At 50.8% G+C, this 20,579-nt stretch overlaps 1 protein-coding gene across 1 annotated transcript in view; it reads right to left on the bottom strand.

Moving 5' to 3' along the window:
* The window catches only part of LOC138249528 (ATP-binding cassette sub-family C member 5-like), a 2,567,733-nt gene that overhangs the window by 1,418,286 nt on the left and 1,128,868 nt on the right, over nt 1-20,579 (bottom strand). Inside the window, exon 11 of the mRNA XM_069203478.1 lies at nt 9,855-9,979. Within this exon, the coding sequence (XP_069059579.1) occupies nt 9,855-9,979 (125 nt within the window). The remainder of the gene's footprint in view (nt 1-9,854; nt 9,980-20,579) is intronic.

The raw sequence follows: 20,579 nt of genomic DNA, 5'->3' as shown, positions 1-20,579 counted from the left end.
GCAAGGGTGCCCTCACACGTAGTAACATTGCACCTAACCTTTAGCAAGTGAAGGTTATGCATATAGGCGACTTATAAGTTACTTAAGTGTAGTGAAAATGCCTGTGAAATAATGTGTGCAGGCCTGTGCAAGGGTTTGTCTGAGCTCCCTGTGGTTGGCGAAGGAAATGCTGCAGCCCATAGGGATCTCCTGGAACCCCAATGCCCTGGGAACCTAGGTACCATATAGTAGGGACTTATAAGAGGGGTCCAGTGTGCCAATTGAAATTGGTAAATGAAGTCACTAGCCTACAGTGACATATTTAAAAGCAGAGAGAGCATAAGCACTGAGGTTCTGATTAGCGGAGCCTCAGTGACACAGTCAAGCACTGTACATACACACACAATAGGCCATAAACTATGAGCACTGGGGTCCTGACCAGCAGGATCCCAGTGAGATAGGCAAAAACATAAAGACATACAGGTAAAAATGGGGGTAACATGCCAAGGAAGATGGTACTTCCCTACAGAGGGCCTGAAGCCACGAGTTAAAATTTTGGAACACCCTTAGGTGGTCATTACAACCCTAGCGGACGGTGTTAAAGCGGCGGTAAGACCGCCAGCAGGTCGGCGGTAAAAAAATAGCAATTACGACCGTGGCGAAAACCGCCAACAAAGACAGCCACTTTAACACTCAGACCGCCACGGCGGTATAAACAAACAGTGCGGCGGTCACCGTCAACAGACAGGCGGGAGACAATGTACCGCCCACAGTATCACAACCTACCAATCCGCCACCTTTTCCTGGGCGTATTCACCGCTGATAAAAACACGGCAGAAACAGGAATTTCAAAGAGAAAACGCTCACCTCTACACACTCCACGAGGAACGAGGACACCATGGAACCGGAACTCGAAATTCTCCCTGCGATAGTCTTCCTGCTCCTCTACCAGGAGCACGAATGCCGGCGGCGAAGACCACGGTGAGTACAGCACCTACGACACAGGGGAGGCAAAAAACACGGACACACACACGCAACACCTCCACCCTCACCCACCACAACACACACACTAATGCATATCAATACATCACAGTTACACCCCCCAAGCCCACCCGGAAGAATGCAAAGACCAAAGAAAATGAGTGTAACCATCGGAATATATTAAAAACAAGTAGGCAGAAATATATATATATATATATACACAATGTACAAAATAAATACCAGGCATAGTAGTCCAGGTACTGCACAAAGAAAGTCTGTGGAACACTGGGACCACACGGTATGGGCGAGGCCCACACAAGATCCCCGACCATGACGGAGAGAACACTGCAGGGGCATCAGAGAGCAAGAAAACAGGGACCTCAGGAGGAGGGAAAGGGGGGGCACCTCAGCCGGTTGAGTGCACGATGCCAAATCCACGAGGGGGACACATGCCCACTGTTCAATCCTGGGGAGTGGAAAGCCACAGTCTCTCAAGTCTCTACAGTGGGTGGGTTGCCCACTGTTCAATCCTGGGGAGTGCACAGTCTCTCAAGTCTCTACAGTGGGTGGGTTGCCCACTGTTCAATCCTGGGGAGTGCAAAGCCACAGTCTCTCAAGTCTCTACAGTGGGTGGGTTGCCCACTGTTCAATCCTGGGGAGTGCAAAGCCACAGTCTTGCAAGTCTATACAGTAGGGGGGTTGCCCACTGTTCCATCCTGGGGAGTGCAAAGCCACAGTCTTACAAGTCTCTACAGTGGGTGGGTTGCCCACTGCTGCATCCTGGGGAGTGCAAAGCCACAGTCTCTCAAGTCTCAACAGTGGGTGGGTTGCCCACTGTTCAATCCTGGGGAGTGCAAAGCCACAGTCTCTCAAGACTATACAGTGGGTGGGTTGCCCACTGTTCAATCCTGGGGAGTGCAAAGCCACAGTCTCTCAAGTGGATGACAGTCTCCACTGGTTCTGGAGGGGGACTGGTGCCCAGAGTGCTTCATCCTGTTAAGGACAGAGGTAGTGGATGGATCTATCCATTGGTTCTGGAGGGGGACTGGTGCCCAGAGTGCATCATTCACCCCATGACGGACCCAGTTGCGTCAGTGCCCCTGCCGGCGGTGGCCTCCTGGGCAGCTGGGCTGGGGCTGGCTGTGGCCTCCTGGGCAGCGGGGATGATGGCGGTCTTCTCCGCCGTGCTGCTCTTCCCAGACTTGCCAGTTTTCTTGTGGCCCTTCCCCACCTTGGAAGGTGTCACAGCTGACTCCACACTCCCAACGGGACCCCTGGGAGCGGCTTTGGTGGCTGGAGTCTTCCCCCTCTCCTGCCGGGCACTGGCCAACTTCTGATGCTTCACAGGTGGGGGACTGTCTGTGCTGTGGCTCCGTGCCACACTGGCTATCCTGGTGGCCGGTGCACTCCACATTCCGGTGACTACAGGCACCACTGGTCCCGGAGATGATGTGGCTGAGGTGCTACTTCGGGACCTATGAGATGGACGGGGTGGGGGAGGTGTGGGAAAGAGGTCAAGGGTGGACAGGAAAAGGTTTTTGGACACACTGGGACGGGTAGCTGGAGGGGGTTTGGGAGTGGAGGAAGAGGTGGCGGCTATAGGAGGTGTACGTTTGGTGACTTTGGGTGAAGGTGCATGCGCTGGAGGCTGTCGTGAGGTGGATGGCTGTTGGGTGGGTGTGTGCCTGCGTTTGTGTATCTTGGGAGGGGGCGTCACAGACACACTGGGAGAGGACACAGGGGACGTATGAATGGTAGTGGGGGTGGTGACTGCACGTGAGCGGGGTGTGGTGGTGGGTGTGCTGGAGAGGGACGTAGTGGCTGTAGAGGTAGTGCATTCAGGTGTTAGTGTAGACGAGACTGGGAGGGAGGAGGGAGACGAGGAGGAGGGGGACACAGTGGAGGCAGTGGATGTTGGTGTGTCTGCATGTGTGTGTTGCTTGCGTGAGTGCCTGTGGGATGTGTGGTGCTTATGTTTGCCTGAGCTTCCCTTGTGTGTTGACGTGTGTGCAGGCTGGTCTGATGGTGTGCTTGGGATAGGCAGAGGTACAGGGGATTGGGTCGGGTGGAGGAAGTTGGAGGGGGGAGGCTAGAGACGGGGACAATGGCTGCCATCAGTGCTGAGGCCAGAGTCTGAAAAGCTCGTTGAAGGGCTGCCTGACCAGAATGAATGCCCTCCAGGAATGCATTGGTTTGTTGCAACTGCCTTTCTACACCCTGGATGGCATTCAAAATGGTAGACTGCCCAACAGTGAGGGACCTGAGGAGGTCAATGGCCTCCTCGCTGAGGGCAGCAGGGGTGACTGGAGCAGGGCCTGAGGTGCCTGGGACGAAGGTGATGCCCACCCTCCTGGGTGAGCGGGCACGGGGCAAAGGCTGAGGGGCTGCTGGGAGAGCGTTCTGGTAGGGGGGGTGGTGGCTGTACCTATAGATGAGGGGGGCACAGATGTTGCCGCCACCACGAGGGAGCTCCCATCAGACGACGAGTCCGTGTTGCTGGTCTCATCTCCTGTCCCCGCCGTGGAGCTCCCCTCGCCCTCCGTCCCACTGGTGAATTCAGACTCCGTAGTGTCGCCCTCCAGGGCCATGTGGGATGCAGCTCCCTCGTGCTCCGGTGCCACTGCTCCTCCGCCTGATGATGCTAATGCACACAAGAACAGGGAGACCACAAAAAGGGGGGGGGGGAAACAGAAGAAAGACATGTTGAGTGCATGCATTACCGCTACCGTTGGCGGACACGACAGACACAGAAGCCCCCTGCACTACGCTGCGCTCTTGGGCTCCACTGTTCAATTCCTGGGAAATGGCCTACAACGCTATGGATGATATCTGCACACATAGATGACACAGGGGCATGAATAGCTGTACTTGGCACTCTACAGAGGTGGGGTGCCACATGGCCTGCCTTACGGAGGGGCCTTGCCTACGGAACTCGCCCTGGCCTAGGGAAACCCACAGCCCACATCCCCACCCAGACACCTCGTAATGCGTGCAAAGTCAGCTGAATGAGAGTGTACTCACCCCCATGTGTCTGCTGTGATGCCCTCAAGCGCCCATCCAACTCCGGGTAGGCCACCGCCAGGATCCTGAACATCAGGGGGATCATGGTGCGACGGGCACCCCTCCCACGTTGGGAGGCCATCCCCAGCTGAGCCTCCGTCGTCTTCTTGCTCCAGCGGCGAATGTCCACCCATCTTTCACGGCAGTGGGTGCTCCGTCTGTGGTAGACCCCCAGGGTCCGGACGTCTTTGGCGATGGCACGCCAAATATCTTTCTTCTGGTGGGCGCTGACCTACATGAAATGTACAGGGGAAAAAGAGAAGTCATTACTGTGAGAAAGTAGCCTCTTTCTAGCCTTATTACCCCCACTTTGGGCCTGTTTGTGAGTGTATGTCAGGGTGTTTTCACTGTCTCACTGGGATCCTGCTAGCCAGGGCCCAGTGCTCATAGTGAAAACCCTATGTTTTCAGTATGTTTGTTATGTGTCACTGGGACCCTGCTAGTCAGGACCCCAGTGCTCATAAGTTTGTGGCCTATATGTGTGTGTTCCCTGTGTAGTGCCTAACTGTCTCACTGAGGCTCTGCTAACCAGAACCTCAGTGGTTATGCTCTCTCATTTCTTTCCAAATTGTCACTAACAGGCTAGTGACCATTTTTACCAATTTACATTGGCTTACTGGAACACCCTTATAATTCCCTAGTATATGGTACTGAGGTACCCAGGGTATTGGGGTTCCAGGAGATCCCTATGGGCTGCAGCATTTCTTTTGCCACCCATAGGGAGCTCTGACAATTCTTACACAGGCCTGCCACTGCAGCCTGAGTGAAATAACGTCCACGTTATTTCACAGCCATTTTACACTGCACTTAAGTAACTTATAAGTCACCTATATGTCTAACCTTTACCTGGTAAAGGTTAGGTGCAAAGTTACTTAGTGTGAGGGCACCCTGGCACTAGCCAAGGTGCCCCCACATTGTTCAGAGCCAATTCCCTGAACTTTGTGAGTGCGGGGACACCATTACACGCGTGCACTACATATAGGTCACTACCTATATGTAGCTTCACAATGGTAACTCCGAATATGGCCATGTAACATGTCTATGATCATGGAATTGCCCCCTCTATGCCATCCTGGCATAGTTGGCACAATCCCATGATCCCAGTGGTCTGTAGCACAGACCCTGGTACTGCCAAACTGCCCTTCCTGGGGTTTCACTGCAGCTGCTGCTGCTGCCAACCCCTCAGACAGGCAGCTGCCCTCCTGGGGTCCAGCCAGGCCTGGCCCAGGATGGCAGAACAAAGAACTTCCTCTGAGAGAGGGTGTGACACCCTCTCCCTTTGGAAAATGGTGTGAAGGCAGGGGAGGAGTAGCCTCCCCCAGCCTCTGGAAATGCTTTGTTGGGCACAGAGGTGCCCAATTCTGCATAAGCCAGTCTACACCGGTTCAGGGGACCCCTTAGCCCTGCTCTGGCGCGAAACTGGACAAAGGAAAGGGGAGTGACCACTCCCCTGACCTGCACCTCCCCTGGGAGGTGTCCAGAGCTCCTCCAGTGTGCACCAGACCTCTGCCATCTTGGAAACAGAGGTGCTGCTGGCACACTGGACTGCTCTGAGTGGCCAGTGCCACCAGGTGACGTCAGAGACTCCTTCTGATAGGCTCCTTCAGGTGTTAGTAGCCTATCCTCTCTCCTAGGTAGCCAAACCCTCTTTTCTGGCTATTTAGGGTCTCTGTCTCTGGGGAAACTTTAGATAACGAATGCAAGAGCTCATCCGAGTTCCTCTGCATCTCTCTCTTCACCTTCTGCCAAGGAATCGACTGCTGACCGCGCTGGAAGCCTGCAAACCTGCAACATAGTAGCAAAGACGACTACTGCAACTCTGTAACGCTGATCCTGACGCCTTCTCGACTGTTTTCCTGCTTGTGCATGCTGTGGGGGTAGTCTGCCTCCTCTCTGCACCAGAAGCTCCGAAGAAATCTCCTGTGGGTCGACGGAATCTTCCCCCTGCAACCGCAGGCACCAAAAAGCTGCATTACCGGTCCCTTGGGTCTCCTCTCAGCACGACGAGTGAGGTCTCTCGAATCCAGCGACTCTGTCCAAGTGACCCCCACAGTCCAGTGACTCTTCAGTCCAAGTTTGGTGGAGGTAAGTCCTTGCCTCACCTCGCTGGGCTGCATTGCTGGGAACCGCGACTTTGCAGCTACTCCGGCCCCTGTGCACTTCCGGCGGAAATCCTTTGTGCACAGCCAAGCCTGGGTCCACGGCACTCTAACCTGCATTGCACGACTTTCTAAGTTGGTCTCCGGCGACGTGGGACTCCTTTGTGCAACTTCGGCGAGCACCGTTTCACTCATCCTCGAAGTGCCTGTTTCTGGCACTTCTCCGGGTGCTACCGGCTTCAGAGAGGGCTCCTTGTCTTGCTCGACGTCCCCTCTCTCTGCTGGTCCAATTTGCGACCTCCTGGTCCCTCCTGGGCGTCAGCAGCGTCCAAAAACGCTAACCGCACGATTTGCAGCTAGCAAGGCTTGTTGGCGTTCTTTCGGCGGGAAAACACTTCTGCACGACTCTCCACGGCGAGAGGGATCCGTCCACCAAAGGGGAAGTCTCTAGCCCTTTTCGTTCCTGCAGAAACCTCAGCTTCTTCTGACCAGTAGAAGCTTCTTTGCACCCGCAGCTGGCATTTCCTGGGCATTTGCCCATCTCCGACTTGCTTGTGACTTTTGGACTTGGTCCCCTTGTTCCACAGGTACCCTAGATTGGAAATCCACAGTTGTTGCATTGTTGGTTTGTGTCTTTCCTGCATTATTCCTCTAACACGACTTCTTTGTCCTTAGGGGAACTTTAGTGCACTTTGCACTCACTTTTCAGGGTCTTGGGGAGGGTTATTTTTCTAACTCTCACTATTTTCTAATAGTCCCAGCGACCCTCTACAAGGTCACATAGGTTTGGGGTCCATTCGTGGTTCGCATTCCACTTTTGGAGTATATGGTTTGTGTTGCCCCTATCCCTATGTTTCCCCATTGCATCCTATTGTAACTATACATTGTTTGCACTGTTTTCTAAGACTATACTGCATATTTTTGCTATTGTGTATATATATCTTGTGTATATTTCCTATCCTCTCACTGAGGGTACACTCTAAGATACTTTGGCATATTGTCATAAAAATAAAGTACCTTTATTTTTAGTATAACTGTGTATTGTGTTTTCTTGTGATATTGTGCATATGACACTAAGTGGTACTGTAGTAGCTTCACACGCCTCCTAGTTCAGCCTAAGCTGCTCTGCTAAGCTACCATTATCTATCAGCCTAAGCTGCTAGACACCCTATACACTAATAAGGGATAACTGGGCCTGGTGCAAGGTGCAAGTACCCCTTGGTACTCACTACAAGCCAGTCCAGCCTCCTACAATTACCAACTGCACCGTCAAATCAAAGTGATTGGCCCCCATCCTTACCCTTGCCATGTGGCACATGCATTGACCGTCTTTCATGCACGCAGCACTCTGCCCACTTCCTTCTTACATCCAGCCCTCTAGCCCTTACAACATGCTCCCTGTGTACTTACCTGTTTGTCTGGAGGACCGTAGAGTAGCTTGTACTGGGGGAGGACCCCATCAACGAGTTTCTCCAACTCCTCCGATGTGAAGGCAGTGTAGGAAAGTGCCTGGCATTTTACCCCCATATTTCACTGTATACATGTTGTTTTAGTCTATGTGTCACTGGGACCCTGCCAGGCAGGGCCCCAGTGCTCACAAGTATGTGCCCTGTATGTTTTCCCTGTGTGATGCCTAACTGTCTCACTGAGGCTCTGCTAACCAGAACCTCAGTGGTTGTGCTCTCTCTGCTTTCCAAATTTGTCACTAACAGGCTAGTGACTACATTTACCAATTCACATTGGCATACTGGTACACCCATATATTTCCCTAGTATATGGTACTGAGGTACCCAGGGTATTGGGGTTCCAGGAGATCCCTATGGGCTGCAGCATTTCTTTTGCCACCCATAGGGAGCTCTGACAATTCTTACACAGGCCTGCCAGTGCAGCCTGAGTGGAATAAGGTCCACGTTATTTCACAGCCATTTACCACTGCACTTAAGTAACTTATAAGTAACCTATATGTCTAACCTTCACCTGGTGAAGGTTGGGTGCAAAGTTACTTAGTTTGAGGGCACCCTGGCACTAGCCAAGGTGCCCCCACATCGTTCAGGGCAAATTCCACGGACTTTGTAATTGCGGGGACACCATTACACGCGTGCACTGTACATTGGTCACTACCTATGTACAGCGTCACAATGGTAACTCCGAACATTGCCATGTAACATGTCTACGATCATGGAATTGTCACCCCAATGCCATTCTGGCATTGGGGGGACAGTTCCATGATTCCCCGGGTCTCTAGCACAGAACCTGGGTACTGCCAAACTGCCTTTCCGGGGTCTCCACTGCAGCTGCTGCCAACCCCTCAGACAGGTTTCTGCCCTCCTGGGGTCCAGGCCCAGGAAGGCAGAACAAAGGACTTCCTCTGAGAGAGGGTGTAACACTCTCTCCCTTTGGAAATAGGTGTGAAGGCTGGGGAGGAGTAGCCTCCCCCAGCCTCTGGAAATGCTTTGATGGGCACAAATGGTGCCCATCTCTGCATAAGCCAGTCTACACCGGTTCAGGGATCCCCCAGCCCTGCTCTGGCGCGAAACTGGACAAAGGAAAGGGGAGTGACCACTCCCCTGACCTGCAACTCCCAGGGGCGGTGCCCAGAGCTCCTCCAGTGTGTCACAGACCTCTGCCATCTTGGAAACAGAGGTGTTTGTGGCACACTGGACTGCTCTGAGTGGCCAGTGTCAGCAGGTGACGTCAGAGGCTCCTTCTGATAGGCTCTTACCTCTCTTGGTAGCCAATCCTCCTTCCTAGGTAGCCAAACCTCATTTTCTGGCTATTTAGGGTCTCTGCTTTGGGGATCTCCCCAGATAACGAATGCAAGAGCTCACCAGAGTTCCTCTGCATCTCCCTCTTCAACTTCTGCCGAAGGATCGACCGCTGACTGCTGAGGATGCCTGCAAAACCGCAACAAAGGACTGTATTTAAGCAACACAGCGCATTCCTGTCCTTTCTCAATGTGCTGGTGCTGTTTTGGTAGCATAGCTCCAACAAAGGCACCCATACACCATGGTGCATGGTGTTTTTGTGCAGGAAGTACCAGCTTCTGGCACAAAACGAATCCTAGGAGGCTCTTTTATCTTTCTATGTGTGCTGTAGAGTGCAGAGTAAGGCAACTCAGCGATATGCGCTGCCTTGCCTTACTTCATATATGAGGCCATTCAAAGCCATGCAAAGTGGCTATCTACATGGATTACTGCTGAGGTGTGTTTTACCTACAAAGAACTAACTTGTAAGAACTGTGATTTCTGTTTTGTGTTGCATATTTTATTAAGAATAATAAAGGTTAATTAAAAAGTATTTAATTTAGTCTAGCATTAAGCTGTAAGTGAAAATAAAAGGAGTCATCATGGGAAATCTAGCAGTGAGTTAGGGAAGTACTTTCCATTACAAGGAGGATTTTTGGGGATACAAATGTGTCCTCAATACTTGAAAGTGTGTACCTGAATTCAGAAAGTGGATGGAGAAGCAGGAAAGGAACTATCCTAGACGTGTATGTGGGGTGGGGAGGAGTTAAATCAGTCTATATCCAACTTTGAGTGCCAAAGCAATGAACATATTTACTGCTATTGTCCTCATGCACACCATATATAAATTCACTAACTACTTGCAGAATCAGTGAATATAACTGATAAAAGAATTCAACAATTACTGAATTATGAGCTGGATCATCGCATCTGTGGAAGACATTAAAACATTCAAATTAGGAATACACCTTTGACTTTTTTTAAAACTTACTTTTCCTCATCATATGGCTCTCCAAACAAGATGTTTTCTCTGACAGTTGCATTAAAAATCCAAGCTTGTTGTGCCACATAGGCAAAACTGTCACCAACAGCCATAGTACCGTGCAGTAATTTCATCTGGAAACAAAAGTTTAAAAATATATATTATTAGGAAACAAAAACTTTGTCTGATTAAACAAGCTATATGGGGAGTCAAGAAGGCTTGAGAAGCCAACTTCCTGTTGTATCGTGAAATTCTATTTTTCTAGTTGGTAGGGGGCACCTGCAATCACTCCCCTGATGTTGTAACATTGTCCTTGCAACTACTTGGGCAGGGCAAAAGCCTGTTGTGAGGAATTGGGTTGAGAAGGGTAGAAGCCCCACTCAAATATTAACAGAATCTTTGAAATAAACCTCTGCTTAATACTCTGGTAGATTGGCACAAAGCCTTCAGGCTCAATTTAAAGGCAATGTGTAAAGTATTTGTGCACCACAAGAACAGTAATAATGTGAAAAAAACACAATAAAAGTCCCAGACCAATTTAGAAGAATAAAGTAAAATGTAATTAAAAAGACCACACCAAAACAACAAAAATCCAATTAGTGGAACCAGATATATGGAGTTTTAAAGTTTTAGTTAAAAATAGCATAAAAAGCACAAAGTGCAACTTGTGGGCATCTGGTTCCCCTGGACTGGGAGAAAGTCACAGGTTCAGGTCCACCGCAATGGAGCACAAGTCTGATACAGGAACCAGGATCATCCTGGTGAAGAGTGTACCTTCTCACAGTCCAAGTTCACATGAGGACCCTCTGCTAGTGCTTTGTGCTGGCGGGTGTAGGAAGCTGGCTCTCTGTATGATGTACTAAAAAGAAATGCACCATGCAGAGAGTCCAGTGGGTCCCCAATTGGTTTGCAGAGGCAAAAAGTAGATAGGATTAATGCTCTATTTTGTGGTAGTGTGGGTGAGCAATTAGGCTTTTCAGAGGGTAGTGCTAAGCATTTGTTGTACCCACAGAAGCAATAAATGAGACACACACTCCAAAAATAAATCTGAGACCAATTTAGAAAAATAACAATTCTTTTTATAAATGTTTCAAACCCAAGAACTTCGCAATCAGGTAAGTAGACTTTTAAGCATGTACACTTTGAGGTTTGAGATATCAAAACATTTAGTCCAATTTTCTGAGTTGTCTCAATGTTATCCTATGGAGGAAAACAATGTTTAGCAAACACACAACTAACAACGACTTACGAAGCCAATCTCAGGGAGTTAAGGTAAGTACTGGGCACTGATCAGAACCACACCAGCAGGTCACTCCGGTCAGCATTGAGAAGGCCGGATGCAGGAGTGCAGTAAGGGGTCGGGTGGCCAATGGTTTCCTAAGGCAGTTTTGGTCCTCATGAGCACAGGCTGCAGGCTCTGGCTAGGAAGCCAGTCGGGGACAACAAGCAGGTAGGTAGTCGATATGGGGTGCTCGGGATGTAGGTGCATTTTTGGGCCTTTTCTCCAGGGCCCAAGGGCGATGGATGCAGGGGTGTCCTTAGACATTGGGTTTTCTCGTCCGGGAGCAAATGCAGTCAGGGGTCCTGCGTGTTGAGGCTTCAAGCAACGTTGGGGAGTCTGGGAGGGGTGGACCCAGGGTGGACTCAACTCTTAGGATCCGGGGGACATTGTTGGGATCCGTGACCCACCTCAGATGGGATCAGCGGCAAGAGGGTGCTGTGGTTGCTGAAACTATTGGGTTTTCTCTCACCACCAGGATGTGGGAGAGGGGGCCTTTGTGCAGGTGTCTCGGTGAGTCCACAATGGGTGAGACCTCACTGGACTTGGTCCCTGGGCAGCTGGGAAGTGTGTTGACACTGTTGGTTTGCCTCACCTCAGGTCGTGGTCGTCGGGTGCAGTGGTCACTTTATGTGTAGGGTCTTTAGGGTTCCAGTAGATACAGAGTTTTGTCCTTGAAGTTTCTTGTTCCAGAGCAGGTCCGCTGCTCACAGGAGACTTGAGTTTTAGGCAGGATGAGATGGCTTCTTAAGCGGAGTCCTTTGAGGTCAGCAGGCAGTCCAGTGTAGTCAGCTGCTTCTTCTTTTCCTCTTCTGTGGGTGCAAATTATTTTTGTCCTTGTCTTCACAGGACGTCAGGAACTGAGTTCTATACTTTAGGGGTCTCACCTAAATATTCAATTTAGGGGCGTTACAGGGAGTGCAAGGTGGTAACCAACGGGCTGCCACCTTTAGGGTGACTACACCCATTCTATGACCACTTCCGCTGGGAACTGGACTTAACCCTAACCCTAGTGGCCGAATTCCTTCCAAACAAGATGGAGTCTACTTCAGGTAATCCACCTTATGAGTGGGACTGACTTGAAGTGGGCACACCTCCGAATCTAACAAAATGTATCACCTGTGCTGCAGCCAACCATGTGGTCAGGACAGGGGGGTCAGTCATCTCCACCATATGGATAGACCTGGCTCGCCTTACAAAGGCGGCTAGGCCATTGAAGCTTCCCGCCCTGGAATGTCCATCCTGCCTGGGTGGTCACACCCGCTGAGTGCAGACAGATGTCTCCGGTGTAGGAAAGTACAATCTTGCCTGGCATGTTACCCCCATATTTCACTGTATGTATGTTGTTTTAGCCCTTGTGTCACTGAGATCCTGCCAGGCAGGGCCCCAGTGCTCATAGTATGTGCCCTGTGTGTATTTCCTGTGTGGTGCCTAACTGTATCACTGAGGCTCTGCTAACCAGAACCTCAGTGTTTATGTTCTCTCTGCTTTCCAACTTTGTCACTGCAGGATACTGACTAAATTTACCAATTTTCATTGGCACACTGGTAAACCCATATAATTCCCTTGTATATGGTACTGAGGTACCCAGGGTATTGGGGTTCCAGCAGATCCCTATGGCCTGCAGCATTTCTTTTGCCACCCATAGGGAGCTCAGACAATTCTTACACAGGGCTGCCACTGCAGCCTGCGTGAAATAACGTCCACATTATTTCACAGCCATTTACCACTGCACATAAGTAACTTATAAGTCACCTATATGTCTAACCTTCACCTGGTGAAGGTTGGGTGCCAAGTTACTTAGTGTGTGGACACCCTGGTACTAGCCAAGGTGCCCCCACATCGTTCAGGGCAAATTCCCCTAACTTTGTGAGTGCGGGGACACCATTACACTCGTGCACTATACATAGGTTACTATCTATGTATAGCGGCACAATGGTAACTCCGAACATGGCCATGTAACATGTCTAAGATCATGGAATTGTCACTCCAATACCATTCTGGTATTGGGAGGACAATTCCATGATCCCCCGGGTCTCTAGCACAGAACCTGGGTACTGCCAAACTGCCTTTCCGGGGTTTCCACTGCAGCTGCTGCTGCTGCCAACCCCTCAGACAGGTTTCTGCCCTCCTGGATTCCAGACAGCCCTGGCCCAGGACGGCAGAACAAAGGATTTCCTCTGAGAGAGGGTTTTACACCCTCTCCCTTTGGAAATAGGTGTGAAGGGCTGGGGAGGAGTAGCCTCCCCCAGCTTCTGGAAATGCTTTGATGGGCACAGATGGTGCCCATCTCTGCATAAGCCAGTCTACACCGGTTCAGGGATCCCCCAGCCTTGCTCTGGCGCAAAACTGGACAAAGGAAAGGGGAGTGACCACTCCCCTGACCAGTACCTCCCAGGGGAGGTGCCCAGAGCTCCTCCAGTGTGTCCCAGGCCTCTGCCATCTTGGAAACAGAGGTGTTGGGGGCACACTGGACTGCTCTGAGTGGCCAGTGCCAGCAGGTGACGTCAGAGACTCCCTCTGAAAGGCTCTTACCTCTCTTGGGATACAATCCTCCTTCCTTGGTAGCCAAACCTCCTTTTCTGGCTATTTAGGGTTTCTGCTTTGGGGAATTCTTCAGATAACGAATGCATGAGCTCACCAGAGTTCCTCTGCATCTCCCTCTTCGACTTCTACCAAGGTTCAACCACTGACTGCTCCAGGACACCTGCAAAACCACAACAAAGTAGCAAGATGAGGGGGAGGAGCCAAGATTGCCACCGAGTCGGACGCTTGAGAGCGGAGCTCCGACTCGGGCCTGGCCTACAGATCCTGGTGAGCGCCCCCGGATAGGGTGCCTCAATAACTGAGATCCGCGCCGGCCCCCGGGGCGTTCCTAGAACAAAGGAGCAGCCGAATCGCTGCTGAACTCGCTGAAGCCGCGCCGTCCCGATTGCGGGACTTCGGCGGCATAGAGGAGGCGCCCGACGAAGCGGCTCCCTGCACACAGAATTGGACGCAGGTGAGGGGGGGGGCTGCGGCGACCGGTGGTCTCGGTCCCCTGGGACCCTGGTGGGGCTGGAGAGTCCGAGCGCTGGATCGGCCCTCGCGGGCCCCCGGCAACCGGGGGTGGCACCCTGCTCCCCCTCCTCCCCCGCCCTCCCGGCCAGGCCGCGAACGGAGCGGGAGCTCCGCCCCTCAATCCGGGCCGATCCTGCCGAGAGCAGGATCGGTGAAAATAAGCAGAGAGGAGGGGATCTTGGGAGGCATCTGCGGCAAAAACAACGCGCCCGCTCCCGAAGCGGGGCATCAAGTCGGCGCGGACGTCCCGGGCCTCCACCTGCCGCGCGCCGTCCCCCCCCCACCTGCAGAATTTATCGCCGAGCTGAACCTGGGCACGGAGCTGCGAGCCGGCCCACAGTGCTCGGTCTGGAGACCTTGAGCAGGCGAAAGGAAGCCGCCCCGGCACCAGGAACGCACGACACAGGGAACGCTCGCCCGGGGCCAGGGCGAAAGGAGATGAGCCTGCCGCAGGCGGGCGGCTGCATCCGCCCCCTCCCGCTGCAGCCTGAGTGAAATAACGTCCACGTTATTTCACAGCCATTTACCACTGCACTTAAGTAACTTATAAGTCACCTATATGTCTAACCTTCACCTGGTGAAGGTTGGGTGCCAAGTTACTTAGTGTGTGGACACCCTGGTACTAGCCAAGGTGCCCCCACATCGTTCAGGGCAAATTCCCCTAACTTTGTGAGTGCGGGGACACCATTACACTCGTGCACTATACATAGGTTAGACAGGTTTCTGCCCTCCTGGGGTCCAGCCATGCCTGGCCCAGGAAGGCAGAACAAAGGACTTCCTCAGAGAGAGGGTGTTACACCCTCTCCCTTTGGAAAAGGGTGTCAGGGCTGGGGAGGAATAGCCTCCCCCAGCCTCTGGAAATGCTTTCATGGGCACAGATGGTGCCCATCTCAGCATAAGCCAGTCTACACCGGTTCAGGGATCCCCCAGCCCTGCTCTGGTGCAAAACTGGACAAAGGAAAGGGGAGTGACCACTCCCCTGACCTGCACCTACCAGGGGAGGTGCCCAGAGCTCCTCCAGCGTGCCCCAGACCTCTGCCATCTTGGATTCAAAGGTGTGCTGGCACACTGGACTGCTCTGAGTGGCCAGGGCCAGCAGGTGACGTCAGAGACTCCTTCTGATAGGCTCTTACCTGTGTTACTAGCCTATCCTCCTTCCTAGGTAGCCAAACCTCCTTTTCTGGCTATTTAGGGTCTCTGCTTTGGGGAATTCTTCAGATAAAGAATGCACGTGCTCATCAGAGTTCCTCTGCAGCTCTCTCTTCACCTTCTGCCAATGGATCGACCGCTGACTGCTCAGGACGCCTGCAAAACCGCAACAAAGTAGCAACCTTGTATCGCTTCATCCTGCTGGCTTTCTCACCTGTTTCCTGGTGGTGCATGCTCTGGGGGTAGCCTGCCTCCTTCTTGCACCAGGAGCTCTGAAGAAATCTCCTGTGGGTCGACGAAATCTTCCCCCTGCAACCGCAGGCAACAAAAGACTGCATCACCGGTCCTCTGGGTTACCCTTTCAGCACGACAAGCGTGGTCCCTAGAACTCAGCAACTCTGTCCAAGTGACTCCCACAGTCCAGTGACTCTTCAGTCCAAGTTTGGTGGAGGTAAGTCCTTGCCTCCCCACCCTAGACTGCATTGCTGGGTACTGCGTGATTTGCAGCTGCTCCGGCTCCTGTGCACTCTTCCAGGATTTCCTTCGTGCACGGCCAAGCCTGGGTCCCCGACACACTAACCTGCAGTGCACAACCTTCTGAGTTGTCCTCCGGCGTCGTGGGACTCCCTTTTCTGACTTCGGGTGGACTCCGGTTCACTCCTCTTCTAAGTGCCTGATCCGGTACTTCTGCTGGTGCTGCCTGCTTCTGTGAGGGCTCCCTGACTTGCTGGGCGCCCCCCTCTGTCTCCTCATCCAAGTGGCGACATTCTGGTCCCTCCTGGGCCACAGCAGCATCCAAAAACCCTAACCGCAACCCTTGCAGCTAGCAAGGCTTGTTTGCGGTCTTTCTGCGTGGGAACACCTCTGCAAGCTTCTTCACGGCGTGGGACATCCATCCTCCAAAGGGGAAGTTCCTAGTCCTCTTCGTTCTTGCAGAAACCAAAGCTTCTTCCATCCGGTGGCAGCTTCTTTGCACCCTCAGCTGGCATTTCCTGGGCATCTGCCCACTCTCGACATTGTTGCGACTCTTGGACTTGGTCCCCTTGTTTCACAGGTACTCAGGTCCGGAAATCCACTGTTGTTGCTTTGCTGGTGTTGGCCTTCCTTGCAGAAACCCCCATCACGACTTCTGTGCTCTCTGGGGGCTATTGGTGCACTTTACACCTACTTTTCAGGGTCTTGGGGTGGGCTATTTTTCTAACCCTCACTGTTTTCTTACAGTCCCAGCGACCCTCTACAAGCTCACATAGGTTTGGGGTACATTCGTAGTTCGCATTCCACTTTTGGAGTATATGGTTTGTGTTGCCCCTATACCTATGTGCTCCTACTACAATCTATTGTAACTTTACACTGCTTGCATTACTTCCTTTTGCTATTACTGCATATTTTTGGTATTGTGTACATATATCTTGTGTATATTTGGCATCCTCATACTGAGGATACTCACTGAGCTACTTTTGGCATATTGTCATAAAAATAAAGTATCTTTATTTTTAGTATATCTGTGTATTTTGTTTTCTTATGATATTGTGCATATGACACCAGTGGTATAGTAGGGGTTTTGCATGTCTCCTAGTTCAGCCTAAGCTGCTCTGCTATAGCTACCTACTATCAGCCTAAGCTGCTAGAAACACCTCTTCTATACTAATAAGGGATAACTGGACCTGGTACAGAGTGTAAGTACCCCTTGGTACCCACTACAAGCCAGGCCAGCCTCCTACATTGGTTGTGCAGCGGTGGGATAAGTACTTGCAACTACTTACAACTTTGTCATTTTGTACTTTTCATAAGAGAAAAATATACAAAACAATTTCAGAGTATGTACACCTAACCAAAAAGTTTTGCTTTTCTTCTCTTACACTATATGCTAAGTGCTGAAAGGTACTCTTAAACTTTCAAAAAGTTTGAAAAAGTTTGAAAAAGTTTTTTTTTCTGTTTCCTTAAAAAGTCCTGAAACTTTTTCTCTCTTTTATCTGTCTCTAAACCTTCTTCTATCATGTCTGATGTAGGAACTCCTCTTAATTTGGTCAATACAGCTTATGACCACCTTAACTTTAAGAGCCTAAAGAGTCTCTGCATTGATAGAGGTTTAGTGGTAGGAAAGAACCCCTCAAGAGAATTATTGTCTAACATGCTTATTGAAAATGATAAGGCCTTAGCTGGCAGTTCAATTGAGAAGTTAGGAGATAGCTCACACTCTGACTCAGGGTAGCCCCCAGTAAGAGTGTTAGAGGGTGCCCTTCCTAATCTGCCCTTTAGCAGACCACCTAGCAATGCTGGTAGTAAAAGAAGCTCCCATCACAGTAGGGATGTTTTTGTTCCTGCAGGCCAGGTTGCTAGGGTGCCAACTGTTAGGGACAGGTCTCCCTCTGTTCATTCACATCATTCTTCTGTGTCAAAACATTCCCAACCCACCCACTCTGATGACAGGATGTTAGAAAGGGAACTCAATAAGTTGAGAGTGGAAGAGTCCAGGCTGAAGCTTAAACAGCAACAGCTGGCTCTAGACAGGGAATCCCTAGACTTAGAAAAAGAGAGACAGAGGTTGGGGTTTGGACCCCATGGTGGCAGCAGCAGTATTCCAGATAGCAATCCTGTGTGAGAGCATGATTCTAGGAATCTGCATAAAATAGTTCCCCCTTACAAGGAGGGGGATGACATTAACAAGTGGTTTGCTGCACTTGAGAGGGCCTGTATGGTACAGGGGGTCCCTCAAAAGCAGTGGGCTGCTATCCTATGGCTATCTTTCAGTGGAAAGGGTAGGGATAGCCTCCTTACTGTGAAGGAAAGTGATGCCAATAATTTTACAGTTTTGAAGAATGTACTCTTGGATGGATTTGGCTTAACCACTGAACAATACAGGATTAAGTTCTGAGAAACCAGAAAAGATTCCTCACAAGACTGGGTAGACTTTGTTGACAATTCAGTGAAGGCCTTGGAGGGGTGGTTACATGGCAGTAAAGTTTCTGACTATGAAAGCCGGTACAATCTAATCTTGAGAGAGCATATTCTGAATAACTGTGTGTCTGATCTGTTACACCAATATCTAGTGGACTCAGATCTGACCTCTCCCCAAGAATTGGGAAAGAAGGCAGACAAATGGGTCAGAACAAGAGTGAACAGAAAAGTTCATACAGGGGGTGACAAGGATGGCAAGAAGAAGGATGGTAAGTCTTCAGACAAGGGTGGGGACAAATCTAAAAATGAGTCTTCATCAGGCCCACAAAAACACTCTGGTGGGGGTGGTGGGTCAAAATCCTCTTCTAATCAAGTAAAGAAACCATGGTGCTATTTATGTAAAGTAATAAGCCATTGGACAACTGATGCCAGTTGTCCAAAGAAAAGCACCAAGCCTCCCCCTACCACAACCCCTACTGCTACACCTAGTGACCCTAGTAATAGCAGAGATGGTGGGAGCAAACCTACTAATAGCCAATCCAAGGGAGTAGCTGGGCTCACTTTTGGTAATTTAGTTGGGGTTGGTCTTGTTAGGGAGACCACAGAGGCTGTGCTAGTCTCTGAAGGTGCCATTGATTTGGCCACCTTGGTTGCTTGTCCCCTTAATATGGATAAGTACAAGCAACTTCCCCTAATCAATGGTGTTGAGGTTCAGGCCTACAGGGACACAGGTGCCAGTGTTACCATGGTAATAGAGAAACTGGTACACCCTGAACAACACCTACTTGGTCACCAGTACCAAGTGACAGACGCTCATAACAACACTCTTAGCCACCCCATGGCTGTTGTGAAACTCAACTGGGGGGGGGGGGGGGGGGGGGGTTTACTGGTCCAAAGAAAGTTGTGGTTGCCTCAGATTTACCTGTAGACTGTCTACTACGGAACGATTTAGAGACATCAGCTTGGGCAGAAGTGGAGTTGGAGGCTCATGCAGCAATGCTGGGCATTCCTAAGCATATTTTTGCTTTGACAAGGGCTCAGGCCAAAAAGCAAAAAGGACAGGGTGACTTGGATCCTGGAACAAAGGACCAAGTGCTCCCAAAAGCTAGGGTTAGTAAGGGTAAATCCCTACCCACTATCCCTCTCTCTACAGATGATTCTACTTCTGAGGAAGAAGAATTTCCCCCCTGTGCAGAACCTTCACCAGAGGAGCTGGCAGCAGACACTGCTGAGCTTTTGGGTGGGGGGGGGCCTGCCAGGGAGGAGCTGATTGTGGCACAGCAAACCTGTCCCACATTAGAGGGTCTAAGACAGCAAGCTGTCAAACAGCAAAATGGGGATGTCACTGACTCACATAGAGTTTACTGGGAGGACAACCTCTTGTACACAGAGGCAAGGGACCCAAAACCTGGAGCAGCCAGGAGATTGGTCATTTTCCTGCAGTACAGAGAGTTCCTCCTAACTCTGGCACACGACATTCCCTTGGCTGGACATTTGGGTCAGATTAAAACATGGGAAAGGCTTGTCCCCCGGTTTCACTGGCCTAGGATGTCAGAGGACACAAAGGATTTTTGTAAGTCCTGCGTGACCTGCCAAGCCAGTGGCAAGGCTGGTGGCACCCCAAAGGCTCCCCTTATTCCACTGCCTGTGGTTGGGGTTCCCTTTGAAAGGGTAGGGGTTGGCCCCCTTGACCCTCCTACTGCTTCAGGCAATAGGTTTATCTTAGTGGTAGTGGACCATGCTACAAGATATCCTGAAGATATTCCTCTAAGGGCCACTACAGCTCCTGCAGTGGCAAAAGCCCTCCTGGGAATCTTTTCCAGGGTGGGTTTCCCAAAAGAGGTTGTATCAGACAGGGTTAGCAACTTTATGTCTGCATACTTGAAGGCCATGTGGACGGAATGTGGTGTAACATACAAATTCACCACACCTTATCATCCACAAACAAATGGACTGGTAGAGAGGTTTAATAAAACTCTCAAAGGAATGATAATGGGACTCCCTGAAAAACTCAGGAGGAGATGGGATGTCCTGTTACCTTGCCTCCTTTTTGCTTACAGGGAGGAACCCCAGAAAGGAGTGGGCTTCAGCCCCTTTAAACTCCTATTTGGACACCCTGTAAGAGGTCCTCTAACACTTGTAAAGGAGGGTTGGGAACAACCTTTAAAAGCTCCTAAGCAAGACATAGTAGACTATGTACTCGGCCTAAGATCCAGAATGGCTGAGTACATGAAAAAGGCCAGTAAAAACCTCCAGGCCAGCCAAGAGCTCCAAAAGCAATGGCATGACCAGAAGGCTGTTCTGATTCAGTACCAACCAGGACAGAAGGTCTGGGTATTGGAGCCTGT

The sequence above is a fragment of the Pleurodeles waltl genome, chromosome 8 (genome assembly GCF_031143425.1).
Source record: "Pleurodeles waltl isolate 20211129_DDA chromosome 8, aPleWal1.hap1.20221129, whole genome shotgun sequence".
In the NCBI taxonomy this organism is placed as follows: domain Eukaryota; kingdom Metazoa; phylum Chordata; class Amphibia; order Caudata; family Salamandridae; genus Pleurodeles; species Pleurodeles waltl.
The sequence above is the reverse complement of the archived record's forward strand: the minus strand, read 5'-3'. Positions and strand labels throughout refer to the sequence as shown.